The sequence below is a fragment of the Limanda limanda genome, chromosome 19 (genome assembly GCF_963576545.1).
Source record: "Limanda limanda chromosome 19, fLimLim1.1, whole genome shotgun sequence".
In the NCBI taxonomy this organism is placed as follows: domain Eukaryota; kingdom Metazoa; phylum Chordata; class Actinopteri; order Pleuronectiformes; family Pleuronectidae; genus Limanda; species Limanda limanda.
In genome coordinates this window covers 9,064,144-9,090,654 of record NC_083654.1, presented here as the reverse complement: position 1 = coordinate 9,090,654, position 26,511 = coordinate 9,064,144, and the positions used below count along the sequence as shown (strand labels likewise).

At 41.9% G+C, this 26,511-nt stretch overlaps 1 protein-coding gene across 1 annotated transcript; it reads left to right on the top strand.

The window, feature by feature from the left end:
- Positions 1-4,226: 4,226 nt before the first annotated feature.
- On the top strand, positions 4,227-24,993 carry ptp4a2b (protein tyrosine phosphatase 4A2b). Its single transcript, XM_061092577.1, has 7 exons — positions 4,227-4,367; positions 19,921-20,212; positions 20,517-20,625; positions 20,721-20,813; positions 20,906-21,036; positions 23,076-23,150; positions 23,662-24,993. The coding sequence occupies exons 2-7, from the start codon at positions 20,208-20,210 to the stop codon at positions 23,771-23,773; spliced, it is 525 nt and encodes a 174-aa protein (XP_060948560.1). The 5' UTR covers positions 4,227-4,367; positions 19,921-20,207; the 3' UTR covers positions 23,774-24,993.
- Positions 24,994-26,511: the final 1,518 nt, after the last annotated feature.

The window sequence follows — 26,511 nt, the reverse complement described above, 5'->3', positions numbered from 1 at the left end:
GGTGTGCAATAACTCTGTGTTTTACCAAGTCATGAGCGAAACAAAAAAGAAGACAGTTGGGGAACTGTTGCGAGTTCTTTATTCAATATTGCTTCTTGTTATAGAAGAGATTTGGGCAACATTGCTGTGATTAAACGATGAAAACGCCGGTGCTTGCATTACCATATCTGTGCCTGTACATGCCTCAGCTCAGGCAGGATTCTGATCAAACTCGTGCCGCCCAATAAAGCCTTCATTACACTGAATTCTGACTACCTTGCACCCTGATGGAGGGAACGTCAATGTGCGGAAAGGATTGTGCCAAACCTAGCTTTGCAATCGAAATGAATGTCTGCTGTTTGACTCATTACCATTTGTTTCTCCAAATCATGCTGCGTCACTACGTGTAAACAGTTAAAATTGCTCTAGGAGAGCAGTGCCAGGAGGAGGCCAAATCAGTATTTTACATTTATGTAATGCAGACAATGCACTCGCTCTCGCCCTTTTCCGTCTAATAACATGAACACACCTACAACTGCTATGTGTCATTATTGTTACGTGGGTCTACAAGGCAGTCCAAGGCTCGTTATGTACTGTATGTTGCCTTTTTTTTTCTGTCACCTTCTGTTTTCTTTTTCTTTTTTTTCTTTTTTTTAACAAATGACATGGTGATGTGAGTTACACATGGCTAATACCCGTCTCCTTTTGTTTTCATAGACAATGTCACTTGCTTGCAGAATTTGCCCCGTGTGCAAATCATTTGAAAAGTGAAGTGTCAGTTAGATCCGTGTACCGTCTCAATCACAAAACTGCTTTTCAGTGTTTGTTGTTTTGTTTTTCTTTATAAAAATGAACAAAAGATATGAAAAAAAACAGCCGCGCTTCGGTTCTTAAGGGATATTTGTTTGTCTTAGTTTCAAGTAACACAAACGGTCATTCCCATTTGCACATGAAATTAATGAAGATGTATTTATACATTTATGATAATTTAATAGGGATGCCAAAACCGACCACCGAAGCCTAGAACGTATAAAATGGTATTTAACGGCATTGATGAGTTAAGAGCATTTACTATTTTCTAGTTAGCATTCTAGTGTTGTTTGTGAAGGATTATTTTGTGGACTTTTATGTTCTATTTTGTGTCATTTACAATGTATCAACGTATAGGATTTTTGTCATACAAGGCTATTGCGTGCACTCTATGCAATAGAATTTGGGTATAAAATGCACTCTTTATGATTGAAAAATGTTTGTCTGCTTATACAAAATCTACAGTACTTGATTGTATTGATACCACATCAATAAAGACCTTCTTGTAAGTTGGTGTCCGGCTCCTGTTTCTGTCTGATACATTTACATGTTGGGATTATGAATTTAACATAAAATGCAAGGAGTCACTACCACACAGTGGGATTAGTGTATTTTCAGTGGTCACTAAAAGTTTTTTGTTGAGTTAGCTTTTTATTGGCAGTCAGAGATTTTATATAAGACAATGTTTTACAACAACCCAAAATATAACAAGACAACTGGGAAATTCAAGTCATGCAGTCTGTCTCTAATGTACAATCTTGTCTTAAGGGCTGGATAAAGTCAATCCATATCGCCCACATACTAAATTTGAATTTTAAATTAATCTTGGTGCATTCTGAGGGAATATGTCAAACAAGTAATTTAGTTTTTCCAGGTAAAGATATCTGTGTTGTACTTTTAGGGAAGCTATCTGTCGCAGGTAGTAGGAATAGACACTAGAGGGAGATATTCAATTATAGGATACAATGTGCGTCAGGCCTCTGATACATCAGATCTGCCCTTAGGCTCAGATAAGCTTTTGCTAATCAGTTCAGATCACTTTGATAACAAATATGTGTTAGTCAGACACTTGGGAAATCAAATCATTGCAAATAACATAACATGGGTTCATCTTAAAACAGACTATTCATGACACGGTCTCGCTAGAAACACTGACATTCTGATCCATGATGACATCACCACATCGCATAATGTATGCATATTTGTGGGCTGCACAGCAGCTTATCTCATGCTCTGCCACGTCCCAAAGTTGTTCTGCTGGATTCAGATCTGACAAGTGAGGAGGCCGCTGAACTCTCTGCCATATTCATGAAGACAGTTTGAGACGATGTTTGCTTTGTGACATGCTGCATTACGTATCCATTCGATATTGTGTAAAGACGGATAAACTGCTGGCGTAGCCTCTCTCTCATCTCATCTTTCTTCCTCTGGCCTCTCTTGTCAACAGGGTTTTTTCGCACCTTTGTAAGAAACCAGGCTGTCAGCTCCCAACACTCACGCCTCGATTAGAGTTTGTGTTCATGTGGACAGTAATATTCTGATTAAAACCCGATTAAAACAGCAATTTGAATGAGATGCTGGCATGTAAACAGCATTATCTCATGATCTTAACCTGAATAAGATCATACCCGGAATAAGCAATATTCAAATTAAATAATGTGAAGCATAGTAGACATGTATTTATCTTATTTGCATTGCACTTCCTGTTGGAGCTTAAAACATTTTGTGACACAATTAGACAATGCTCTGTATCATGTAAAACGTGCATTTGAATGGAATGTTCTATGTAAACATCATAATCAGAATAATATCTCATTCAGAATAGGACCAATGGCTGGAATGTTGCTGTCCGTGTAAGCATTAAAAAAGAAAAAAGCTACAATTGAGATGAACAAATGCAAATAGCTTCAGGGGGAACAGGGTAAAATGTTAGCTTGTTTTTGTTGTGCTTGTTATGTTCCATTGGACAGGGTTGTTTTGTTTTAGATTAGGTGTTGAATCTGATATAATGAAGTCTTGCTTTGCTAGTAGTATCCATCTAAAATAGTATGTAGTCCAAACAAATATATATATATATATATACACACACACACAAATACACTCTGAAATAAATTCACTTTTAATTAACACAAGAACTTTAGAACACCATGGTGTTGTTGTCTCAACATATATTCTGTATCTATTCATTTAATAGAGCTAGTTGACATGTGATGGAAGAAAAAACACTGTTTTAAAACATGTATGTTACAAAACAAGCCACGAGGGTAAGGATAATATTGTGCCCTTATTTTCTGGAACTGTCGTCACCATGGTGAGCTGTCATCACGCACCCGGATTCTTCTTACGTCGTATTGACGCCAGAGCCTCGGTGCTGCGTTCAGTGATCTCCGGAAACTCGACTCCTTTGCCTTCACAGTGCTTGAGGATGCGATTTCACACGCTTACATCTGCTTTTTGTAGCAGAGTGAAATAACAGCTGTTGTTTACTTATGTTGTTATAATAATGTGCTTCAACAGGGGAGCAAAGGGAGTGACAAGCATTGAACAAATGAGTAGGAAATGTGTGTCACTTATGATTATTATATTTTCTATTCTGATGACATTTTTGATTTCGTAACTCTTCTCTAATATACTGTTTATAAGGCTCAACCGTTTAAAACGGCCTCACACACATAATGAAATCATTGTAATGTAGCGTGTACCTCACTGTGTGCTTTTTGGCAATTATACTTTAATAATAAATTATCAGAATAGCCTGAAGTCATTTTGAAGACATTGTATTGTTGCCTCCAAACTACGAATTTCATCAACAAAAAAACACAACATTTTTATAGATAAAAATGAAAAATCCCTGTTAAAACATAGTAACCAGATTAAGACAATAGTCTAAATAAGACACTGCCATTTAAACAGCAACAATGACGACATTGTAGTGTTGCCAGTCTCTTACTATGAACAATGTCAACATTTCTCATAAAAACAGACATATTTACGTTAAAAGGGAATTTCCCTGTTAAATTATATAAACCAGTTAGTTGGGCAGTAGTCTAAATAAGACAATACCGTGTAAACAAATAGCTACAAATAAAAACAAAAGAATCGCTTTTGAACTTTGCCAAAACTACAAATGTCATAAATAAAAGAAGTTACACATTTAAAAAAAGTAAATAGATAACACATTTCCAGTTAAAAATCAAATTAGCCAGAATAGAAATAGGAAACAGCAACTCGTGTTACTGCCATTGTGCATTGTCGAGTACCTAGTTAGTCTGTTAAACTGCAGATCTGCAAATTTCAGCAAAATGACATCAAAAAACGATGAATTTTCACAACAACAAATCTTCTAAGTGAAGAGGTCCCCGCTCCCACCGTGTGGACGCGCCGCCCTGAAAGCCACATTTCCCACTGCCCCTGAGGGAGTCTCCGGGCTGAGGAGGCTCCTCCTCGACAACACTTCTCCACTTCCGCCGAGAAGCTGCCACATTGAAGAGGAACGCAAACAGCGACCTGACAGCTCTCCACTCTCCCTCCACTTTCTCCGGGGCAGTCACGGGATTTCAATGTTCAGCCTGCTCTTTGTAAGTAGAACCAATGACCCCGAACTGAACTGAAACTAACCGAGGTGCCGGAGCTCGTCTTCTCTCGTGTGATCGGACGCGATCGCAGCGGCGCTAACCCCGCCGGAGTCCGACGGTTAAAAGTTGTTTTCCATATTGTTGGATAATATTATGATCGCTGTGATAACACAGGGGCAGATAAAGCGTATTGTGAGCGAATGGTCGTGTCTGTGTGTAGCCACGTTAACGTTAGCTCGCCGAGCAAAGCTTGGGCGGTAGTGTTGGGCTACGTACGCTTTAAAAAAAATGGTGTTGACATTTATGATTATTATTATTATCCTAAATCATTTTTTAGCACATTGTTGTCAGTCACTCGTGTGTATGTTTTAAATGTCAACTAACGACAGCTGGTGTCTGGGCTTGTTGCGAGACTCTGCCGGGAAATGCAAAGTACGGAGCTGAGCTAGCCTGCTAGCTGATGTAGCCATGCTAGCTTGCTACCAGGGCTAGGGCTATTTCCTAGATGGAGAAGAAGCTCAAGAAAAACAAAACACGACGAACGTAGAATTACATCGACATACTCTCGCTCGCTTCGAGTGTTGTCGTGTAACACAGCGACGTCGGGTGTCTGTGAGTATTGTGTTGTTGTCTCCACTTGACGTCGACTGCGATCCGGTAAAAATAAGAGCTAACCCTTAGCTACACAATGAGCTCCGGGTACATCCGTGAAGGTAGCATTCCTCCTGAACAACATCGAGCTCCGCGTTAACGAACAACGTGGGTGACATGTTAACAGCTGCCTTGGCTAATGTTTAGCACCGTGGTTTGAGGTTTACATTATAACCGGATCATTTTCAGCTCCGTCGCGGTGCGGTCTCGACAGGCGTCGGTAGCTGGGGGAAGCTTTGACTTAAAGGTAGATGGCGACCGAGCGAGCTGCCTTCCGCCCTTTGTGACACAATCCGGATCCACAGCACGGTTTACCCATAGGTTTCAAAGCCGTGTGCTAGGCTAACACCCCAACGTCAAAACACAACAATAATCAGTCAAGATATGTAAGGTCTGGTGGTTGTTTCGCTGCCTTTAGTGTCATCATTTGAGAAGTCAGACTGCCTCTATTGTCCACTAGCCGGTTTGACCATGTGGAAGTGGAGCTAACACTGGGGTTAGTTGGGTTCTTTAATTTAGCCATGTCTGCTTCCCTTTAACTGAAAGCACCCAAAACACCATTTTAGCCATGTGGGCTGGAGTGAAATGAGGAAACCCACTCAGGGAGGAAGTTGACCGGAGCAGCTGTGACACTAAAGGCCGCAGCACATTCCCATGCCTCTCAGTTTTCAATTCATGACCTTCCAGTGGTTTGAGCCTCCTCTCCCGGCAGTGAATTCTCATGGGCGGCTAAAACAAAAGAATAGCACCGAGCACTCCCACCGACATGAGTGTATGAGTCAAACATTAACTGGAGTAACAGGTAAGCTAATTATACATTCCTGCTTATGAGTCACTGCAAGGTGACCCACATCACAGGCACTGAGCGAAAGGGAAGAAGGGACCCATCGGTTATCAAAACAAACGTGAGGCCATGCCAAAGGTACAAAAGACGTGACGGTTGAGATTCTTGTCATAATCTGTATATTCATTATGCAAATCACATAATTCCACCGCTTTGTTTTATGCAAAAAAAAACAACGGCGTCCACTCGAGACCTTATGCTCTGTTCGCATTTTTTTTTATCGAAGAAGTAGGTCACTTGAGCCAGTGACCTGCTTTATTTTATAGCTAATTGACACATGATGCACAACTCCATCTAGAAATAGCCTAACTCTGCTCGGTCCACTCAGAGCAGTGGCTGCAGTGGAAGTCAGGCCGAGCATAATGGTAGGCACTCTATCACGAGGCGCCATTCCTCAAGTGAGACCCACATCATCCCCAGGCCCACTCTCCGAGGAGTGTTTAAATACAAAACACACAATTTCTTTGTAACACCCCGAAATGGACATCGTCATACGCCACTTGGTAATAACTTTGTGTGAAGAAAATTATAACTAACACAATTGTTATTTTTGGCCTTGTATGCTTTGTGTTTGCAAAAAAGCAGTTGAGAGATCTTTCTTCAGAATCTGGCTGATGGCAGCTGCTCGACTAAATATGCACTGCGTTGTTCTGCAAATTAATAAATTGGTTTATGTTGGAGATGACGTGGGATAGTAGGTGTTTATATAGCTGTATTTTACCCCAGCAAAAAGTTGGTTCCTCTGTCTAAAGGCGACATTTAAAAAATAAAGGTTATGTGACAAGAGAGGAAGTTCTTGGCCTTGGTTACTGTAACTGTGAAAGGTGATTCCAGTTAACAGTAACATGACACCAACTTACCAAGCAGAACTATGGAGGTAGAGGAACACCTATGTTGTAGACTGCTGGCATTCAGCCCATCTCGCCACTGGGCGGCTGTGAGTGTTGAAAGCTGGGGTCCGTTCCGCAGTGACCAGCTGAACAGATTTAGCCAATTTAAAATCCAGTAATGCCCCTGGGTCTTTGGCTGTGATGAGCTAAAAGGACAAAGGTGTTGGTTTTACTATGTGTTCAAGATTCTTGGCTTTAAAGGAATTGTTTTGTTTTGAAATCAGCCCAAGAAGAAAGCTGGGATTAAATGCCCACACTTTTCTCTTGTCATTTCAAGCCATTGAGTGAAAAACCTCTTTATAATTATGCACCAGTCGCTATGGGCACCTTTTTTGTTTTTCTTTTGCTTGTGTCTGTTAATGAATCATGTGCTGGTCGACACTGTGTTCGTTTACTGTTGTTGCCACAGTGCTGGGATAAAGCGAAGGCACAAGCTCTGTTGCGCAGGCCGTGTCTGACAGATTGATGCCTCTTCTAGATGTACTGAAACTATAGCAACAGGTAGGGATAGGATTTACCTTTTGTTATTAGTGTTTTCAGCCACCTAGCTGGGGAAAACACAGCCCTTTGCCAAAACACGCTATAGTGAAGGGTGATGTTGTTGTTGTTGTTGCTATTAGAGCTGTTGTTTTTAGGCGTATGCTCACCTTTGCTGATCCAGAAAATGTTCCAGGTTTGAAGCAAGTGCAGTCCAGAAAAGGCCGGGTTATTACACATAAACAAGCCTGCTGTGTTTTCCTAGTGCCTGAGCTCTGTGTTGTTTCTCGGTAGAGCTTGACTTTTCCTTAATTTCCTTAAGCAGCTTATTAAACGCATGAAATGTGTGGGTACCTCTCACAACATGACCTCGAACTAATGTGTTCACTGTGGCCGTAATCTTTAAATGATGGATTTTCTATCAGGGACTATTCTAAGATCAAAGGGTATACGTTAAGCTTCTGGTAAAGATGCTGGCTTTCGCAGGTTAAAAAGTTCCTAGATTAGTGAAGATGTGCCATCTAATCTGAACCCTGACCCTCTCAAAGGCTGTACCTCCTGCCGCTTCTTCAGCTTTGCTTTGTGAATGTTTAAAGAGAGCACCATTGCTCTTCTCTGATCGCTTCACGAGAAGCACCGAAATTCCCCTCAGGAGCACTTGTTGCTGCCGTTGGGACAATTGTTGATATGGCAACAGGCATCCCCTGATGCTGCTGTCAGAAGGCCATGTTCGTTTCCAAATGTCAGAAGAATTGATGGCGCGTGGGACTCTGCACCTCTCGACAAAATGTGAGCAGACATTCTTCTGGCCTCTTGCACCGAAACTTATTTCTACTTCAGGCTGTCATGGAATTTTGCAGGTACATTTTTGCCTCTGTAAACACATTTCAAGAATGAATGTGACCAACAAAAATGCACTACTACATACAAGTAGCTTTTGTTAGCACAGACACTCTGGTTTTACTTCAGTGTAAGTGGCTCTTATTATTTGCCAGAATGTAAGAATGGGTGAGGTGGAATTTGAAAGGAAACACTTCTATTGTGATTGACTAATCTTGCATTGCTTTCTTTAAAACCTGGTTTTAGCTTCATTGATGTGTTGGCCAACAGGTAGAGGTGTGACTCACTGCCAACATGTACATATCCGCCCAGGCTGCAAGATGTCCTGGATACGAAATTTGAGATTCTGACATGAGATAATGATTAACCCCAGTAGGACAGAGATGGCTTAATATAATCCCTCGACCATAGTCCAGAATAAACTAGAACACTTGACTCGTATTGGTAAAGGTGGAATAGTACTAAAAAATAATAAATCTTGATACACAGAAAGGTATTTTAATGGGGGTACTTTCATACACTTAGGCTCCTGAAAAGTAATACGTAACCAGCTAGGTGTGCCTCCAGTCGGATGTCTTAAACTTTGCTCCCTGATTTAACTGGTAACCAGCATTTCTGCTACTTGGGTGAACCTACCCACATCTACCAGGTAAAATAAAAGCATCATCATCTATCTGTGTTAGTTGCATAGTGGAATATGCCCTTCCTTTATGCAGTAAATTGAGCAACGTGAATGAGCGAATTTGTTTGAGAAAGTGCAGGAACAAAGGGAGACAATTATAAAATCTGATGCTGTCATTATTAATTGGTTATTACATGTTCAAGCAAATAACTTAAGTATATGTATTCACCAATGTGAAAAAGTTATTTCACACTGTAGTTAAGCTGTAAAGGCGAATCACAAAATAGTTTACTGCCTTCATCCACAGTGCAAACTTAAGGACAGTATATTGTTTTCTTTTGTCTTTTTTGGCTGTTGGCATGTTCTCATTAGCGGCTACAATTTCCTGGCTAAAATGCTCCAGAGCATTCAGTAGTAGTAGGCGATTTTTTACTACAAAACACTGACCCAGTTTTCAGAAATCTGTGAACTAGATTGAAAATATTTACCTTATTGTTAAACTGCACTTCTATGTTGACAAAAGTAATGAAGTACAATAGTAATTGGATTTCCCTTTTTGAACCACATTTTAGGCCCAAGCACTTGTTTGTGTTGTCCTTTTTCACTCTGTTGTCAGCAGATAATCAGTTTGTGTCGTCACTCTAAATCCTCATTCAAATCATAGTCAAATGTCAGTGTTATGTCTGGCTTTGTTTTGCTTTCAAATGTAATTGTTTTTCAGGTGCTGGAGTTTAATTTTGTGTTAAGTGTGATTAAAAGTGCAATAAGGCCACAGCGAGAAGAGAATAGGCCTTTGTCAGGAAATGTTTTTCCTCTTTTCATGCCCGTTTCTAAGGTACCAAGCCCTGGTCTCTTTCAGTCTTTTCCAGAGACGGATCAGTCCTTGTCCCCCCTCGCCCTCCCCCAGAGCGCTATCAGAGGCCTTTGATCGTCACACTGTTTATCTGTGCTCACTCAGAGGCTGCACAGCAGTGTGATAAGTGGGCTTCGCCGTGTGTGAGTGCGCGTGGAGCTGGTGCTTGTCTGTTCATGGAAATACGGGTGTGTATGGGGTGAGGTGGTGGTGGTGGGTGGGTTACATATTCTCGCACCTCCCCTCTACAGGCTGCTTTACACGGAAGGCAAAGGCCAGGATAACAAGTACTCCACAGGAAGATCAGCTCCTGTCCTCTGGGAGCAGATGAGGTAACCTGTTGTGCCGTGTAGGGGACAGAATGAGGATGTCCAAAAAAACTTTATGCATTTTTAGTCTGGAAATTGCTGTTACACTTGCTCAACATACAGTGGGGAAAGAGGAAGTAACAATTGACAACTATGAAATTGTAACAACACATAGGAACTTCACATAGGAAGTGAATAGAAAAATATACAAATGTAAATGTGCAGGCAGTAATGTGTCCAGTGTCACATGCTCTATGGCCCTGGAGATTAAGCTCTTAGGTGTGGAGTCTTGAGTCTCGAGGTAACAGAATGCATGGTGTCTCAGTCCATTGCCGGGGGTGGGGGGGGGGGTGTAAACAACAAACAGGATGACTCCCTGGGTATGTAGTGTGGACGTAGTGTATATGTTGAGCTAATTTCAGTGCTCAACTGCACAGAAACTTGAGACTTTAAGTTTAATGTAAATTGCAAGTAGTCTGCACAATTAGCTCTACACACCAGTAACAGTTAATATATTATGAACTGTTAAGATGGACACAGGCTCACATTACATATTGCGCTACCATTGACGAGGCTTGCATGATAAGTGGATCTCATCAAACAGAAAAAATTATACAATAACATTCCTTGTTTTTTGACAAACACTGTAAAAATGTTTGTGGACAGAGTTAAATGTTAACAGAGAATTGATTACCTTCATGTTATTTATTCATTTGCTTTTAATACACATCTCTTCTGTGCAGTTATGTGTGCGTTATTCACAACTGGTAGTAAGCAGCTGGGTATCTCAAAATCTTTCATCTGATTTGGGTGGATAGAGGTGCTATTATAATCTTTAGATAGTATTTGCTTTTGCTTGCAATTGTCAGGAGTTGCAGCAAAAAAATTCTGTAAGTTTGCCAAAGAGCAAAATATTGGGAGTTTTGGCAGAGGTGTGGTTACTGTGCTTTCTTGAACTTGCGTCACTACTGCAGTATCTATACATAACAAATATTTTCTCTGGGAACAAACTATTTGGATCCAACACTACTTCCTTCTATTTTCATATTTCAACTAAAGCTATTGGACAGTAACACTAATCTTTCTTCAGGGAACAATCTAGTGGTTAAATTTCTAATGAAGTGCAAAGCACATTATTATTTTTATCTTGTGAAATTTAAACATCTGCATCAGTTATTGTCACAGAGACATGTACCTTTGACTTAAACCATTTGGCTTTGACTGTCCTTTTACTTTCTCTGGAGTTTAAGTCCTTTTTTATCTAAAGACCTATTTGCACCTCAAAACTGTATTCCTTTAATGTCAGATGACACTCAAGTGCAGTTACCTTTGATGTTTCTCAACTTCACATTTATAGACACCCACCATTGTTGTGTGAGCAGGTCTAGATGTGACAGTGTGGTAGATCTATAAATTAAAGGACGTCTGCTGTGTCATATGTACCCCCAACATATTTCTAGGCTTGATCAAATGCAGTCCACCCACACACAAGCTAAAACAGGAGGAATGTTTGTGGCTGAACAGGCAAGTCTTGAAAAAGTTCTTTTTAAATATAGTGTTGCCATTTCAGGTTACATTTAGTCAGCAATGGAAGATGTTTGTGTTAATTAATATACATCTGTTACCTTACCTTTTGTCATGGCATTTCTCTGTAATGCTGTTCTTTATATCACTTCCAACAGTGGGTAAGCTGTATATCTTAGGGGCCTGCAGTAATTGCACTGTGTAAACCACATGTTTGTTGTAGTTCAAACTGAGTGTCTGAATGCAAATACAGGCAGCAGGTGCTGCAACTAGCAAAAACCTCCATAATCAATTATTGTGCCAGTAATTAATCAATAATGTAAAAATAATGAGAGAAAGGCCATTTATTATTCTCCATGCATGTGTTGACACCTCAAGTTCGCTTGTTGTGTCTGATCAACAGCCCTTAACCTAAAAATATTAAAGTTATTGTGATATATAAGAGAGAGAAGGATCAAATAATCACATGAGAAAAGCTATAACAATGTTGGTATTTTTGCTTGAAAATTACAACATTTTTAGATGTAACAGCTCTTCATGTAGTGAGGTCCTACCCTGGCTAGAGGCTTGGTCAAGTTGCTTGTAGTTGAGGCAGCATTCCCCACTCAGCTATAATTAAGTTTTGCTATGTTCTTCTTGCTCTACCTGCACAGCAGGTGAAGTAAAGATGCCTTTCCTAGATAATTTCCTAGAAATGTCTACCACTTCTTCCCAGAGCCATGGCTCCCTTCTCAGAAACCCATCAGAATTCAGTCAACAAAGCATGAGGCCTCACAGAATCTAGTGACTTAAAGTATCACTTTCTGCCTGAGGCTCTTGTTTGCGAATCCCAGGAGTGTGCAGCTCATGAGAGGGAGGCACAGCAACAGTTTGGGATCGCTGCTGGAGTTCAGGTTTTTTGAATATAAGCCTTCTCTTCTCCATCTCTCAATGCTGTCTTGTCCAGGCATGCCTAGGGATTTTAGTGTTTTGCTTGTTACACTAGATAAACTGGCAAGGCTCAGAAATAAGGGCAGAGGCTTAACTAGTGCAGCTTATTATAATTTTGAGTTTGTGTTTGCTCTGTTGCTCGTCTGTTTGTCTTTGTGCGTTTTTTAAGTATGACTGATGGTGAGGGAGAGGTGTGCACACTATTTCCTTTATGTTTGTACTCTTTGCACAATGCTGAGTTGACCTAACACCTACCCCTCATTGACAGGCCCCCTACAGTCCATGAAGTTAATGCTGTAATCTAATGACCTACTGAGGTCTTCTCACATGCAAATACTTGACGTTAAACAAAATTTGTGAGGAAGGAAAACCAGTATGGCTTGTGGGTGTGTGTCATTTCACAATGCAGCTGCACCTTCCCACAAGGCTAGATTCTGACGTGCTTCTCAATGGGAAAAATCTCCTGGTGAAAAGGAGTGACACACACACATGGAATAGCGAGTTTGTGGTAATAAGAGCCGACACAGGTGTCTGTGTGTTGACAAGAAAATCACGTGATCACCGCATCGGATGTAAAACGTCGCTTACGGCCTCTGTCTGATGTCCGGCTCCTCCACCTCTTGCCTGAATAATGTGGAGTATTTGTTGCTCCTGTAAACGCATCTGTGAAGAGGAACTCACGTTGCGCTGTGCATGTGTGAAAGGCAGCCTGCGGGTTAACTCCTTAGCCATTACTCTGGTCATGTCTGTAAACGGCTCAAGTTTCACAAAATGTATATATACCCAGGTCTGTGCAAATGGCCTCAGGCCCATATGAACTTCCCCTGTTCAATGTGTGAAAAACACCATAAAAAGGGTGTGTGTGTGTGTGTCAACAAGGCTTTTCATACAAGGCTGGCCTCTGCTCAACTTTTCTCTGTCACCAACTCGCTAAGCTCTGCTCAACCAGCCGCTGCTGTTTTTCATTCTCATAAACCAAGATTGGTTTGAAATAGGTGAATGGGGCTTCCTTTTATCTCTTGTTGCTGCGAGACATGAGTTGGGTTGAGGATGGCTCCAATTTGAGAAATCCACGCACTTAGCCCATCAGCAGCATTGATGTCACTCCATGGGACCAGCTGGACCATTCAGCAGGTGTGATGTATCTCAGCCACTGGCAGTACCAATCTATTGGCTTGACTCTGTTTTTAGTTTGTCTTTTACTTTTTTTGCTCCTATTTGGCTTATCCATTGTTATGTCCTCTTGAGGATTTTCTTACCGGTCTGACCGGCTTTCGCCATGTCAAAATTCCTTTGTTGCCATCCCTCTTGACATTTCTGTGGATATTAATTGTCTCGTATTTTGCAACCACTGCTGCAATAGTAATGCTTTTGTGTCACACCTCATTTCACTTTCAACCAGACTTCCTTCTCTACATTTGAAAGAGGTTTTCAATATTACCTCTTTAACACTCAATGGTAAGTTTGAGATCAGGCAGTGTGAAGGAAAAGAAATATGTCTCTGACACCTCGCCTTAATGCGTGTGTGTAATTTTGTTAATGAAAGTGTGAAGCTGAGTCACCAGCCCTTACAAACTAAAAGGAGAGGTGTGTGCTGTGGGTGTTGCAAGCAGGTTGTATCTGGGGCAAGTGTATCAGGGCCTTAATCTTTTCTTTTGCTGTGCATGCTGCTCTCACCCCAAGGAGAACAGGGGCTTCCTCCCTCCCTCCCTCCCTCCTCTTCTCAAAGTCCATCCTGTCATGGATGACAGGCACTCCCCCTGCTCCTTGACTCGGCTCCCACACATCACATTAGCCCTCAAGCTGCTTCAAGGCAGTACAGTCTGGTCATGCCCAGTCTGGCTCCAGACAAAACATCAGTAAGACTCAGGCACGACCTCAGACCACCAGACATGGCTGGATGTAGCACTAACATCTTTCACTATGGGGGAGACAGTCAAAGACGTTCCACATTTTGTGCAACGACCTGACGTTTTGCCACTGTGCCCCTGTACATGCCAAATACAGACATTTGAGCTCATTTGCTCCCATGACTGTCTTTTTTTCGTACTAAATTTAGAACAACCCTGTCGCCGCCTTGGTGAATTTTTGGCACATTATAGGCTATTGATTGAAGATGGGGCTCCTGACAGCTATCAGGTGTCGGCACAACCTGCCCACGGCAGAACTGCTGGTGGTGAATACCTTAACAAGTGAAAGGCTTTCAGTTAGCACTCCCCCTGTAGCAGCTCAGTCTCTCTTTTTGCACTTTACACCTTCCGTGCCGCTGTATTCCAACCTTGTGCTACTTTGTCAGCTGTATAAACTTGATAGCGAACAGCTGCCTCCATCTGATTTTTGATAATTAAACTTGACATGTCGCGATTCTTTGCTCGACACATTGACGAATCATTCCAAAATGATGAGTTGGCATGAGCAGTTGCACGATACCCATGACCCAGTTCCCATTCGTTTGCCGCTTTATCACCTGTTTAGGTTTGCGTGTCCCTCTTCTGTTCTGAGATACTGCGCTCCCTATCAGCTCGTGCTGCTACCCTCTGCTCTCTCACAGTGCCCTTCTCTCTCTCTTCCTGTTCTTACTCCTGAGTCACTGTATGTGGTTTCTGGGAGAGACCAGCTGATTTGGGAAGGTCTCCCTATCAGTGCGTCCCCCTCCCCACTCACTCCCCTGCCCCTCCACTTGCAGTTCTAGTCCAACATTTGAACACGTGATTAGGAACAGGGCACCAAGGGAGTTTTCTCCGGGCCGCTGCGTGGGCCTCTGCCTTTACTCCGTGACCTTTCTCCCAGTTGAGCATATATACTTTTACAGAGCCACATGCACTAATGGCCCAAATGTACTTTACCAGAAGTACATCATTAGAGGCCGTTTAATCAGATTTGGCCGTTTAATATGGGCCCAATCTTTTTCATATTGATTATCAAGCAGTGCCTTATTGAACTGCCAGATTTCTGACTGGGGCTTGATCGTACTTTCCAGGTGACAGCAAAAGTCATGTAATAGAGTAAACAAGCCAAGGTATCCCTCTGAGCTAACGTCTGCTTACTCAGCTAATAAGTTGCTTTGATCAGTAAACTCACCATCTCTAAGCAGAAGATAAAGAACAAGTTTTCTATATGACTAAGCAGGCCTCCGTCTTACCCAGATTCAACTGGGGTTAAATTTGTACCCGTCAATGACATCTTTCCAGAGTAGATGTGATGACTGCGATGTTGTGGGAGGGTTTTAACCCAGAGAGCAGTGTGAAAGCAAAGAGTGCTCACTCTGCAGATACTCCGAGGGACAAAAATATATCGATGTTCCCCTGCACACTGACAAACACTTGTTTAGCACTACTCACAGCTGTGTAGTTCAGCACACACAAGAAACCATGGCTTCATTGGCACCTGTCACTGTAACTTCATCGCTAAAATAGAATATGATGAGTGGTGATATTCACATTTCATACCAACATTTGACATGATAATAGTGGCTGTGTACTGGAATTTCATTTGGTTACTTAAGGTGAAATTGAACTCTGAGGATTTTGAGGACTTGACCTAAGAATGGAAATTAAAAAGCTTGTTACAACTGGCTCCCTTGGACTGTTGGTGGTTCAATTAATTTTTAGTATTAGCAATTAAACACAAAAGGAACATCCATCACCCATTCACGTTCAAGTCTACAGCTTTCAAGTCTTAAGTAAACAATGTGTCTTGTTTCCTGTGTGGTTAAACGTGTCTATTCGCTTCAACAAACAGATTCAACGTGCATGCGTTTGTTTTGTCCTTCCTGCATCTGTGCACTGTGTCACTGCAGAACCAGTTTGCATTTCAGAGTGATTTGCATGCGTTCCCGACAGGCTGGCAGACTGTGTTTTGGGCTTGATCTTACCAAGGTTTACGCTCTGCTCTTTTGACAGGCGTGTACTCAAGGAGGACGAGGAGGCATCGCTTTCACTCATCTGCCGTCAAATTTTGAATTGCATTAGATGAAACCTCCAGCTTTCAGTTGATTTCTAAATCAGACATGGACATTGAGACATGAAATATTTCTACTGTCCCCCGCCAGATCAGTGCAGTAAGAGTATGTTGGATTTAAACAGTTGAACATTGTGAAGGGATGACAGTCAACACAGACAGTACTTACAGTATAATTGTTTCTTGGCCACTGCTCTTACTTCCTACCTAAACGTGATATGTTTCCATTCATATGTGTTATCCTTGAAGTGGTATTTTAGATCTTCCTTTTTGCCTCGGTAACCCCTGCTATTGGCTGTGGTTAAAGCACTTACTGTATAAAGTGACTTTGGGCCTCTAGGCAACCCTCCACAATATTGATGTTTTTTTAATCTTTAAGCTTAAGCTGTCTACGCTGTGTCTGTCAATTCTTTTGTTCTTCAGTGCTTCCTCTATATGTCTCAGTCCGCTCTCTCCTCCACCATCCATTTTCACAGGTGAAAACACATGTTGATTTCCCCGCTCTCACCCCCTTCTCCATCCTTCCTCATCTCTGGAGGATTAGACGCTGATTAAAACAAACCTTTTAGCTCTGTTACCCTTTGTCCAAGCTTTAGCTGCGTACATGCAGCAATGCCATATTGTGTTCAGCACTGCTCAGAGGTGGTAATTAAAGGCCTTACAGAGGATCTCAGCCGTCTCACAAGGGGGGAAAAGGAGAAATCAAGGCTGTTTCGAGTGGCAAGTACAAAAGATGAAGGGCAGGATAGAAAAATTTAGAGGGTGAGCTGATGCATCTTTTACAGAGGCTCTGTGGTTGGCAGCTCATTGAAAGGATAAGTTACAGAGGAGTAGTGAGTTGGAGCAAGAGGAAAAAAGGGAGATGGTTGTAGTTTTTAAGAGCAACATTGGGTTGCAAAAAATGACTGCTTTCGGGGTTAAGCTGCACTAGAAATCAAGCAGGTGGGTTTGAGAGACAAAACAATCGGAATGCACTTTCATACAGTTTAATATCCTGATTAAATTGTGTCAAATGGGAACGGAGGGAGTACAGAGAGTACTGTGTCAATCTCAAGGAGGTGGAAAGAGGGAGCATGGGACTTGAAATACTTTGGCTGTTTGAAGCTTTGCCCACCCTGTAATCCTCACCTTGTGACTACTGCCTGTGACACAGTGCTAAAGTCCAAGCCCTTTCTCTCTGCTGCCCTCCTACTCCCCACGTGTACGCAGCAGACACAGTGACAGCCAGCTCTCGTCATCCCCCTTTGTAACCTCCCTCCTGTGTTGCTCTGAGACGGTTCCAGCCAGTCTGTGGCGGCTGGGTTTAGACTGTCAAGGACTTGGCACAGTTGGCCTGACTGCTCCCTGGCTGGTTACAGACCAGACATTACCTGTTCTGTAAGACACCCTTGTGCGCTTGTTTGTTCACTCCATACTGTGCATATTATTAGTTTTCCATTTTGGTGACAGGTGGTTATTGAAATAGTGATGTAATCCAAAGGTGTAGTCGGTTCATAGCAGACTTTTTAAAGCTGAATTGTGGGATTTGAAGATACAAAATTGTCCGTTACATTCAAGTCTTTAAACAAAGCAGGGCTCCAGACTAACTTTTTATACTTGGAGAACTGTCGCCCCGTGCTGAAGATTTAAGGAGCACAAGCACAGTACAGCATGCCTCTACTTCCCCTCCCTTTAGAGCACATCCCCCTGAGGACCACTAGGGCCTGGCACCTTTGAAAGCCAACTCTTGCAGTTGGGCCTTATAGCTCTTTTGCTCTGACTGAAACTCATCTGTACGGACACCTTGGCATCAACCTCTTCCGAGCTTGTTCCCTCAAGACTTATTCTTATCAGATCCTCCATCTCTCCACATGCAGGGACCCTGCATGAATATTCAGTCTGACATTTGTATTAGAATTAAACATATTATAATATCCTCAATAAATAAACCATAAATAAATAAAATGGACAATCTGGCTCTGTTAACAAAAAATGCTCTTGAATAAATATTAAACATTTGGCACAGGGTATGTGTAACCAGCTCAGTAAGGATGGTTACGATGTAGATGACAAACTTAGGATCATTTACTTAGTAAATAATCAATGGTGTCGGATCATGAATCTGTGTCGTTCCAGACACTTTAACTCTGAGTCCTGGCTGCGCGCCTCACGTCTCGTGTTGTACTGAGCGCGCACAAGGTTGAAGAGTGAATCGAACAAACACTAAATTACTTTATGTACTGATCATGTCCTTATAACTTGTGATGATTGTTGGGTTTTATGAGTTAAAGTGGGTGCAGGTCAGCAGTAGTGTTGAGGGATGACACAGGAAACTCCAGCACGGTATAAACCAATTGCTGCTTCTGCTCTGATCACTAAGCAGCTGCGCAGATCATTGCATGTGAGTGAGTAGGGGCGGGGTCCCAGGGCCTGTATGTGTGTGTGCGCGTGCGTATGTAGACTCCACCTCAATCTTAGTCAGAAAAGACTGGGAGCGCACACGCACACAAAATGTCTTGCAAAGAAGTTAACACAGGTTAAGCCTATCAGTACCAGGTACATCACTCTGTATGTTGGAGATTTAAATTCAATGTCTGTGGGGACATCCCTGCAGTTGTAGCGCTACGTTTTGCATCTGTTTTGTAAATCAACCAGCAAAGATTGCTTTGATAGAGCTGCAGTGAAGAGCAACTGCAGGTGTCTGGAGCCACTGAGGTGGGGTAGGGGACAGCAGCTTGGAGTTTGAAAAAAGCCAAGGGTGGAGAAAACCTTTTGAACTGTACAAGAAAAGTTTCTGATGCTCCAGATAGAAAAAAAGAAACTTGGAGGAAGAATAAAAAAGAAGGCAATCAATGCAGAAGATATACAGGGCATACATCATAAACACGCTTTAACTTCTGACATACTCATAATGTCGGAAGTGGGAGACTAGTTCTGTGTTGCAAATTTCGGTACACATTTCTTAAGCAAAGGAGTCCAATTAAACTTTTAAGCTGAAGATGAAACTTTCGACTCCCATTGTGACCACAGCTTTGAACATGCTGCTGATAGTTTCACTTTCTCAAGACTGAAGTAAATACCGGTTTGTGGAAATGAATATTAAGTTATGGTGAGGGAAGAGCCGAATAATTTGGATAAATAATGTATTTATGGTCTCTATTACAAGTTGTATGTTTTTATTATTATAAAATATCATTTAGCTGGAGATTTTATCCAAAGTGACTTCTAATAAGTGCATTCAACCATGAGGGTACAAACCCCCTTTGTTAAAAGCATAATCCCGAACTTGCTGGTTCTACGAAAATAGGATAAAATAGAATGTTCCAATAGCTGTCAATCTCAAAATAAACTTCTATAGAAGATCAATTTTAGGCTGATAAGGCTGAAGTGCTGGTAGATCACATTTGATAATGTTTTGATCGGCTGATTAATTATAACGCTAGCATTGACGCGTGAAGTCCTCCATCTAATAATTCCAGATAACCCAGATGTGTGTCTCTATGTAGAAACCAGAACCACGCGAACTGGGCCTCGCACTTTTGTAAATGGTCCAAGAAAGTGCATTATCGATTTATGTGCGATTTGGACGCTTGATTCGTCCAATGTTAATCAGCACTAGTTTAAATTAAAATAGCTTAATCTGTTCTTCCTCTTCTTTTTTTTCTCTTCTCCTCATAGAATTTCTGTGTTGACTTGAGCCATACCTATATGGCGTGTGTGAGCGGAGAATTCTGCCAGGCACAGCACCTCACCTCTGTGGAGAAGTGAATCGGCCGCCCCCTGAGGGACTACGCTACCCAGAAACCCCCCTGACTGCCAGCACGAGGAACTGCAGACTCTTCCAAAGGCCCTCCTGGGATATTGCGTAGTCCTTGGCCCGACTGCCCTGCCCTGCCTCAACCAATACGAAAGATCTTTGCTCTCGTCTTTCTCCTCAAACAGCCAATCACAAACAGCTCTCCTGAATGGGGTAAACTGATTGGATGACTTCTGGATATTATCTCCATCTTTTTCTCTTTTATTCTTTAAATTTTTTTGTTTTGTGTTAATTAATTTTTTACATCCCGGAGTACTGTGGACTAGTTTATCCTTTTTGTTACCATTCTCTGTGCACATCATCCCATAGTTGTCCTCCTGATCCATCATTATCCACGTGTTGTCAAATTGTATTTATTCTACCATTTTCCTGAATTCATTAATCTCCTAGCAGTCTTTGCTGACTACTGAGCCAAAAGTCGTTTTGTAAGAGTATTGTATTGTAATTGTTTTTTAAGCCGTCTCGCCAACATGAACCGCCCCGCTGCAGTCGAGATTGCCTACGAGTGCATGAGGTTCCTCATCACCCACAACCCCACCAATGCCACGCTCAACAAGTTCACCGAGGTACGCCCTCACCTGTCCGTCTGTACCAGTGTGCCTCTGTGTCCGTTTGTTAGTTCTCCTGCTTGAAGTTCTTTCTCTCTCTTCATATCTGTCAGGACCTGAAAAAGTTCGAGGTGAACACATTGGTGAGAGTTTGTGATTCCACCTACGACAAGGCTCCAGTGGAGAAGGAGGGGATCCAAGTCCTGGTAAGAGTTGGCTCGAAGGTACATTTCTGGCAGCCCTTCTTATTGTTAGTTTCTCATGTCCAACTTTATCTCGCTTCCTATGTCTCATCCAGGACTGGCCCTTCGATGATGGCGCCCCTCCTCCCACTCAGATTGTGGACGACTGGCTCAAGCTGCTCAACACCAAGTTTCGAGAGGAGCCTGGCTGCTGCATCGCTGTGCACTGCGTGGCAGGGCTTGGCCGGTGAGTAACTACCACCACCGTGTCTCATCTTTGTTGGTCTACTGTGGCAAAAAAACAACTTCCACCTTCAAAGTAAACCGTGTTGAGTCATTAGAGGAACGTGCATTTTAACATGGATCAGGTGGGGACATTAAATATATGATGGGACCCAACAAATTCAAATGCAGTGGCACATATATGAAGTTTCATCAGCTTTCTTTTTTTGTGAGGTTAGAAACATTTATTGGAAGGGCAGCAGCACAAACTATCATCTTCTCCCCAGTGTCACGCTGACCTTATCTCTATCGTCCGCAGTTTCCCCTTCCTGTTAGTATTATCTGGTTAGTGTGATGCCTCTGTTTTAAGTGTTCAAACTTCACTTTGTCACCTCCACTGGGACAAAGTGAATCATAAACAGACATGTGACACCTGTAAGAGTCGGTACAGACGAGGCCAAAGAACAAATTTATTTACTAAATGTTATCAAAATAAGGCCACATCCACACTTGCTCTTCCTTTTTCTAATTATTACTTCACACAGTTTAGTTTGCCTGCACTAAATGTGCAGCGTTGTACCTACATTTCCTGTTCTTCTGTGTCTATAGTTAAAATGCACACAAGTGATTCTTTCAGTATCCCTTACCGGTTGTCCTCTTTCTGTTCCTGTTATTGCTCCGTAAACAGCTGCTTGAGTTTTCTATCAATAGCAACTACAGTCTGTTGCTGTGGCCTCCGCAAAAAGAGAGGCAATTACATTTGCATGTGATCTGTCTGTTGGTCATGAGGCTGCACAGGCGATGTGCAGATAAACATTTTCACTGGGCCGATATGACGGTGAATTTTATTCAAACAACTTATGCTGACTCAACAAGAAGTGTGAAAACAAAGACGGCAGAAACACATGACATGGGCGAGCTAGTGTGAGAACGCCTTTGCTGGTCACAGACGTACAATAAGCCAATCACTTCTCCATGGCTTCCAGCGCTTTGCATCGCTGTGGCCTTTGGGAAGTTTTATAATTACCAGTATTGGTCAGACTGGCATTTGCCTCTTTTTTTTCTTCCCTGTGCTGTGTTTACTGCAGTCATGTGGGTTTTTCCATCGCCTTACAGCCTGATCCACTTCACACCAGTCAACATTTTCTTAAGGCCTCAATTGTACTTGTTTGTGTGGATGTGCGCACCAGCATCTGTGGACACCACAGCCTCAAAGTTGTTCTTATTATACTTTAAGTTTGCCAGTTCACCAGACGTCTGCACAAAGACTTACGAAATCTGCGTCACGCGGCCCAACCCTTGCATACCCTCAGATGTGGAATGCCCTCAGCGTGGGAGGCTGCAGCTATTTGCCCTGTTGTTGTTTGTTATTTTCTTTAACAATATTCTCACCCCTCCTTCTTCCCATTTTCTTTCAAGCCTTTTCTGTCTCGAATACCTTCCCTCGAAGTGTGTGTGTGTGTGTGTGTGTGTGTGTGTGTGTGTGTGTGTGTGTGTGTGTGTGTGTGTGTGTGTGTGTGTGTGTGTGTGTGTGTGTGTGTGTGTGTGTGTGTGTGTGTGTGTGTGTGTGTGTGTGTGTGTGTGTGTGTGTGTGTGTGTGTAAAGCCACTCGAGGAAATGTTCAGTCAGCGCAGGAGCTAACCGGCCAAGTTTTCCGCCAAAGATTTTATGTATTTTTTTTTTTCTTTCTCCCCTTTACTCAATCCCTCTTGGCGATAAGGGAGAAGGTTGTCTTACTGTAACTTATCAGAGTTATGTGTGTGTGAGGCTCGGGGTGTGAGCACGGCTCCTCAGCAGGGCAGCGGTGAACTTGGGCGCCCCTGTTGATTTCCCAGGCCTGTTTCCCAGGTTTAAGCAACCCCATCCCTCCTCCACTCTCCACCATTTACAACCCCCCCTCCCTCCTCAACAATATTACTATGGAACCATGTGAACCCTGGCATTCAATCCTGTGTGTCTCTCTGTCTCTCTCTCTCTCTCTCTCTCTCTCTCTCTCTCTCTCTCTCCCCTTCTTTGATTCTCTCACTGTCTCCTTGAACTGCTCTGGATCTGTTCACCTCTCAGAGCTCCAGTCTTGGTGGCCTTAGCCCTAATTGAAACTGGGATGAAGTATGAAGATGCTGTGCAGTTCATAAGGCAGTAAGTACCCTCCTTACTTTTCTGCCCAAAGGCTTGAATAAGAAAATATAAAAATGCCTTAAGTGAGTAAATGTTTGCAGTATGTGTAAATTGTATGAAAAAGCAATACTTATGTAGAGTATTTAAACTGTAATTTAAGATTGTTTATTGGATAAAACCTGTAGGTTCTCTACTTTGTTGAATACTTCAGAGTGTTGACTTTGGTCTGTCTTTAGTCTGCAGAAAACTAGGAAGTGTTCAGTGCAAGTCTTGAGTCTTTAATGCCACCACAGACAAAACTGAAACCAAAATATCAACTGTTAAAGGAATAGTTCAACATTCAGCAAACGTTGTGCTTTTGGCCTTGCAGAGACTCCAGGAAGTTACTGACTCCAAACAAGAACTAGTCTAGCACGCAAACCCTGCAATGCAGCATATTGTCATTTTGTCATCACTGTAGAGTGTTAAATATAGTGTATTGATTGTGGATAGCGTTGTTGACTTTTTCCATCTCCCCTCTGTTCTTTCCCAGGAAGAGACGTGGAGCCTTCAACTCCAAACAGCTCCTCTACCTCGAGAAATACAGACCCAAAATGCGTCTGCGGTTCAAGGATACCAACGGCCACAACTGCTGTGTGCAGTAGGCTGCCTGTCAGTTTATCTTTCTTATGTGCATCTAGTGGGGGAATCTCCCAACAAGGGGAGATGAAAAAAAATATGAAGAGAGTGCTATCAGTAAATATTGTGATGATATGTTCACACTGAGTCATGGTTAATTGATCCGAGAGCAAGCGAGCGATGGAATGAATGAATCCAGATCTGGGGATCCACCAGCTGAACCAATGAATGGAAGGTCAAAGCACACAGATCGGCCCGCCTCCCGGTTACACTGTACAACCACGGGCCAGAATTATTCTTTTTTAACTTGAGTCCATCCTTTGTTTTTTTGTTCTGTTTTTTTTTTTTTCAGTTGAAATCATGGGATACCAATTTCCATTTTGTGAATTTTTATTTTTACACAAACAGTGGTGATGAAAAGATGTTATGTTCAATGAAATTCTGATTTTATTTCCCACTAATTAATGATATTATGATTAGGCCAGAATAATGTACCTTTTTAAAAACCTTTTTAAACCTGAACACACATTGTGATTGTCCATTTTTGGTATTGGGTGTTTATTTTAATTTTTTTTGCACAAAAACTCAAAGGTTCACCTGAAAATGCAGTAATTGTTTTCCTTTTACCCTTCACTTGCTTAAAGTCACTTTCATTTTAGGGATTCACTAAGTTTGAATATGTCTGCAATATTTATTCACAAACATGCTATGTGTGGCAGTTATGAGTTTGGCAGGGGCAAGGACACTTTGTCATCCAATATTTTTTTTTTGTAGGTTTTTTTTTTTTTAGCCTTGAGAGCCATGTTTGTTTTTTATTTTTTTTATTTTGTTGGAGTGCAATAATCGGTCCACCTCAGATAAGCCCATCAAACCCTGCTGAGCATCCATACACACACACGCACACACAAACACACATACACTTCAGACACTCATTCAGGCAGTTAAAGAGGAAAAAACCAAGCGCAACTCCTACAACAGGTACTTCTCCTGCTTTCATTCATTCTCTGTAATGGGGCTACAATAGGACTTCCCTAATTATGCATATTTAAACCTGCGCGCGCACACACACACACACACACACACACACACACACACACACACACACACACAGAGCCTAAGATCCAATCTGAAAGACAAGGTGGAGAAGAATGAAAATGGTCAGTTTTTTATCATTGTACCCATTTTGAAAACATCCCCAATTCGTATTGGTTCTTACAAGATAAATAAATTGAAATAAAAAGCATAATTGTCTTTTTTTGTCTGCCACGCTTGCACACATAAGTGGGCTGTCTTCACCGTACAAATGCTGGTTATTTCGTGGGTTGTTTTTGAGAAGTGGATGGAGTCCTTTTATGTTGACAACGATTAACAACAATTAATATTGCTGGATATGTAGCCGTGAAGCTTATATGTCTCGACTGGAAGCTGCTTTGTTATATTTGAGTAGCAAGGCTTTTTCTGGTCCTTAAATACAGACTCTAAATCAGTCTTGTGTATTGATACAAGTAAAAAGTAAAGGCCTCACAATGAACTGTCATTTTTTTTCATCCTGCTTTTGAAGCGGAGCTACGATGCTCTCCCCCCACAGTTATAAACACGCTCAGTGTTCCCCAGACACGGTGTGCTCATTAGACATGCCAGTCAAAAGCTGCCCTACATGTCCTTTCCCCGGTGGAAAGTGAGTCAGCAGCATGTGGAACGGCACAGGACACCATGGTACTGAGAAATGACTCATAGCCTGAGCTGGTAATCACGACTCCTGCCATCACGTGAACTGATAGAAAGGGCCCCATCTGCTGTTCAAATCATGTCATGGCAGAAAGTCTTCATGATTAGGGTAAATAGGGTTTTCAATGGAGTAACATTAACAGCACAGATGAGGAGAAACACATCAGAGGCATAGGGAGTTGAAATAAAATGTGTGACGTTAAAAGGAATATATATATATAAACTTTATTACAGGCTCAAGGCCCAAGAAGATTATTTACTAAATATTCTGACCTCACCACCAACAATTTCCCACAAACTAATAAATCCTCATGACAAACAACCCTTTTCCGTTTAGATTTATAACAGTAGGAAGATCAGAGGTGGGCGGATAACATTAATGATGGCTCCCTTCCAATGATGCCAAATCCATGGATGTCGCCCACATTACGTCATGTATTACAGCAAGGATGAATGCTTTTATTTATTCCGGTGCTTTTACTGATTTGAAATACCACAGTTTGTGCTGCGAAGTGGCTGAAATTAGGCCCTTTTGCTAGAAAGAGCCCTGACAGACTTGGAAATATGTTGAAATTTTACTTAACCCTAAAAAAGGCTCAAATTGTTGTCTTTTGGGATGTATTTTAATGTTTAAGTTATTATACATAATGGGAGTAGAGTTCCTTTTTGTTCAGACACAGACAGAAATATGTCTTAATGCATTTAGAGATATATATGAACAACAGATGCACTTTGTTGCAGTCTAAGAGCAAAAACAGGGTCTTGGAGCTGTAATTGATGTAACCCGGTAGATAAATGACTCCGTATGTTGTCATTGCTGGGTAAGATAATGATCAAAGCTATAAATCGGATGTCTTGCCAAGACAGGGGCCAGATGGGTTTCTTTCTTCAGAGTTCGGCCAATCTCCTATAAGAACCACAAAGCATTGGCTATTCGTGGGAAAGTTGATTTCACAGTTATATAAGAATAATGATAGGTCGTCCCACTTTTGCATTCACTGAATCTTATATTGTGTGACCCGGTGATGCTGGTTGC

Coding starts and splice junctions, on each gene's coding strand:
- ptp4a2b (XM_061092577.1), top strand. Junction 21,037..23,075: donor TGCGTGGCAGGGCTTGGCCG/GTGAGTAACTAC, acceptor TTCACCTCTCAG/AGCTCCAGTCTTGGTGGCCT. Junction 23,151..23,661: donor GCTGTGCAGTTCATAAGGCA/GTAAGTACCCTC, acceptor GTTCTTTCCCAG/GAAGAGACGTGGAGCCTTCA.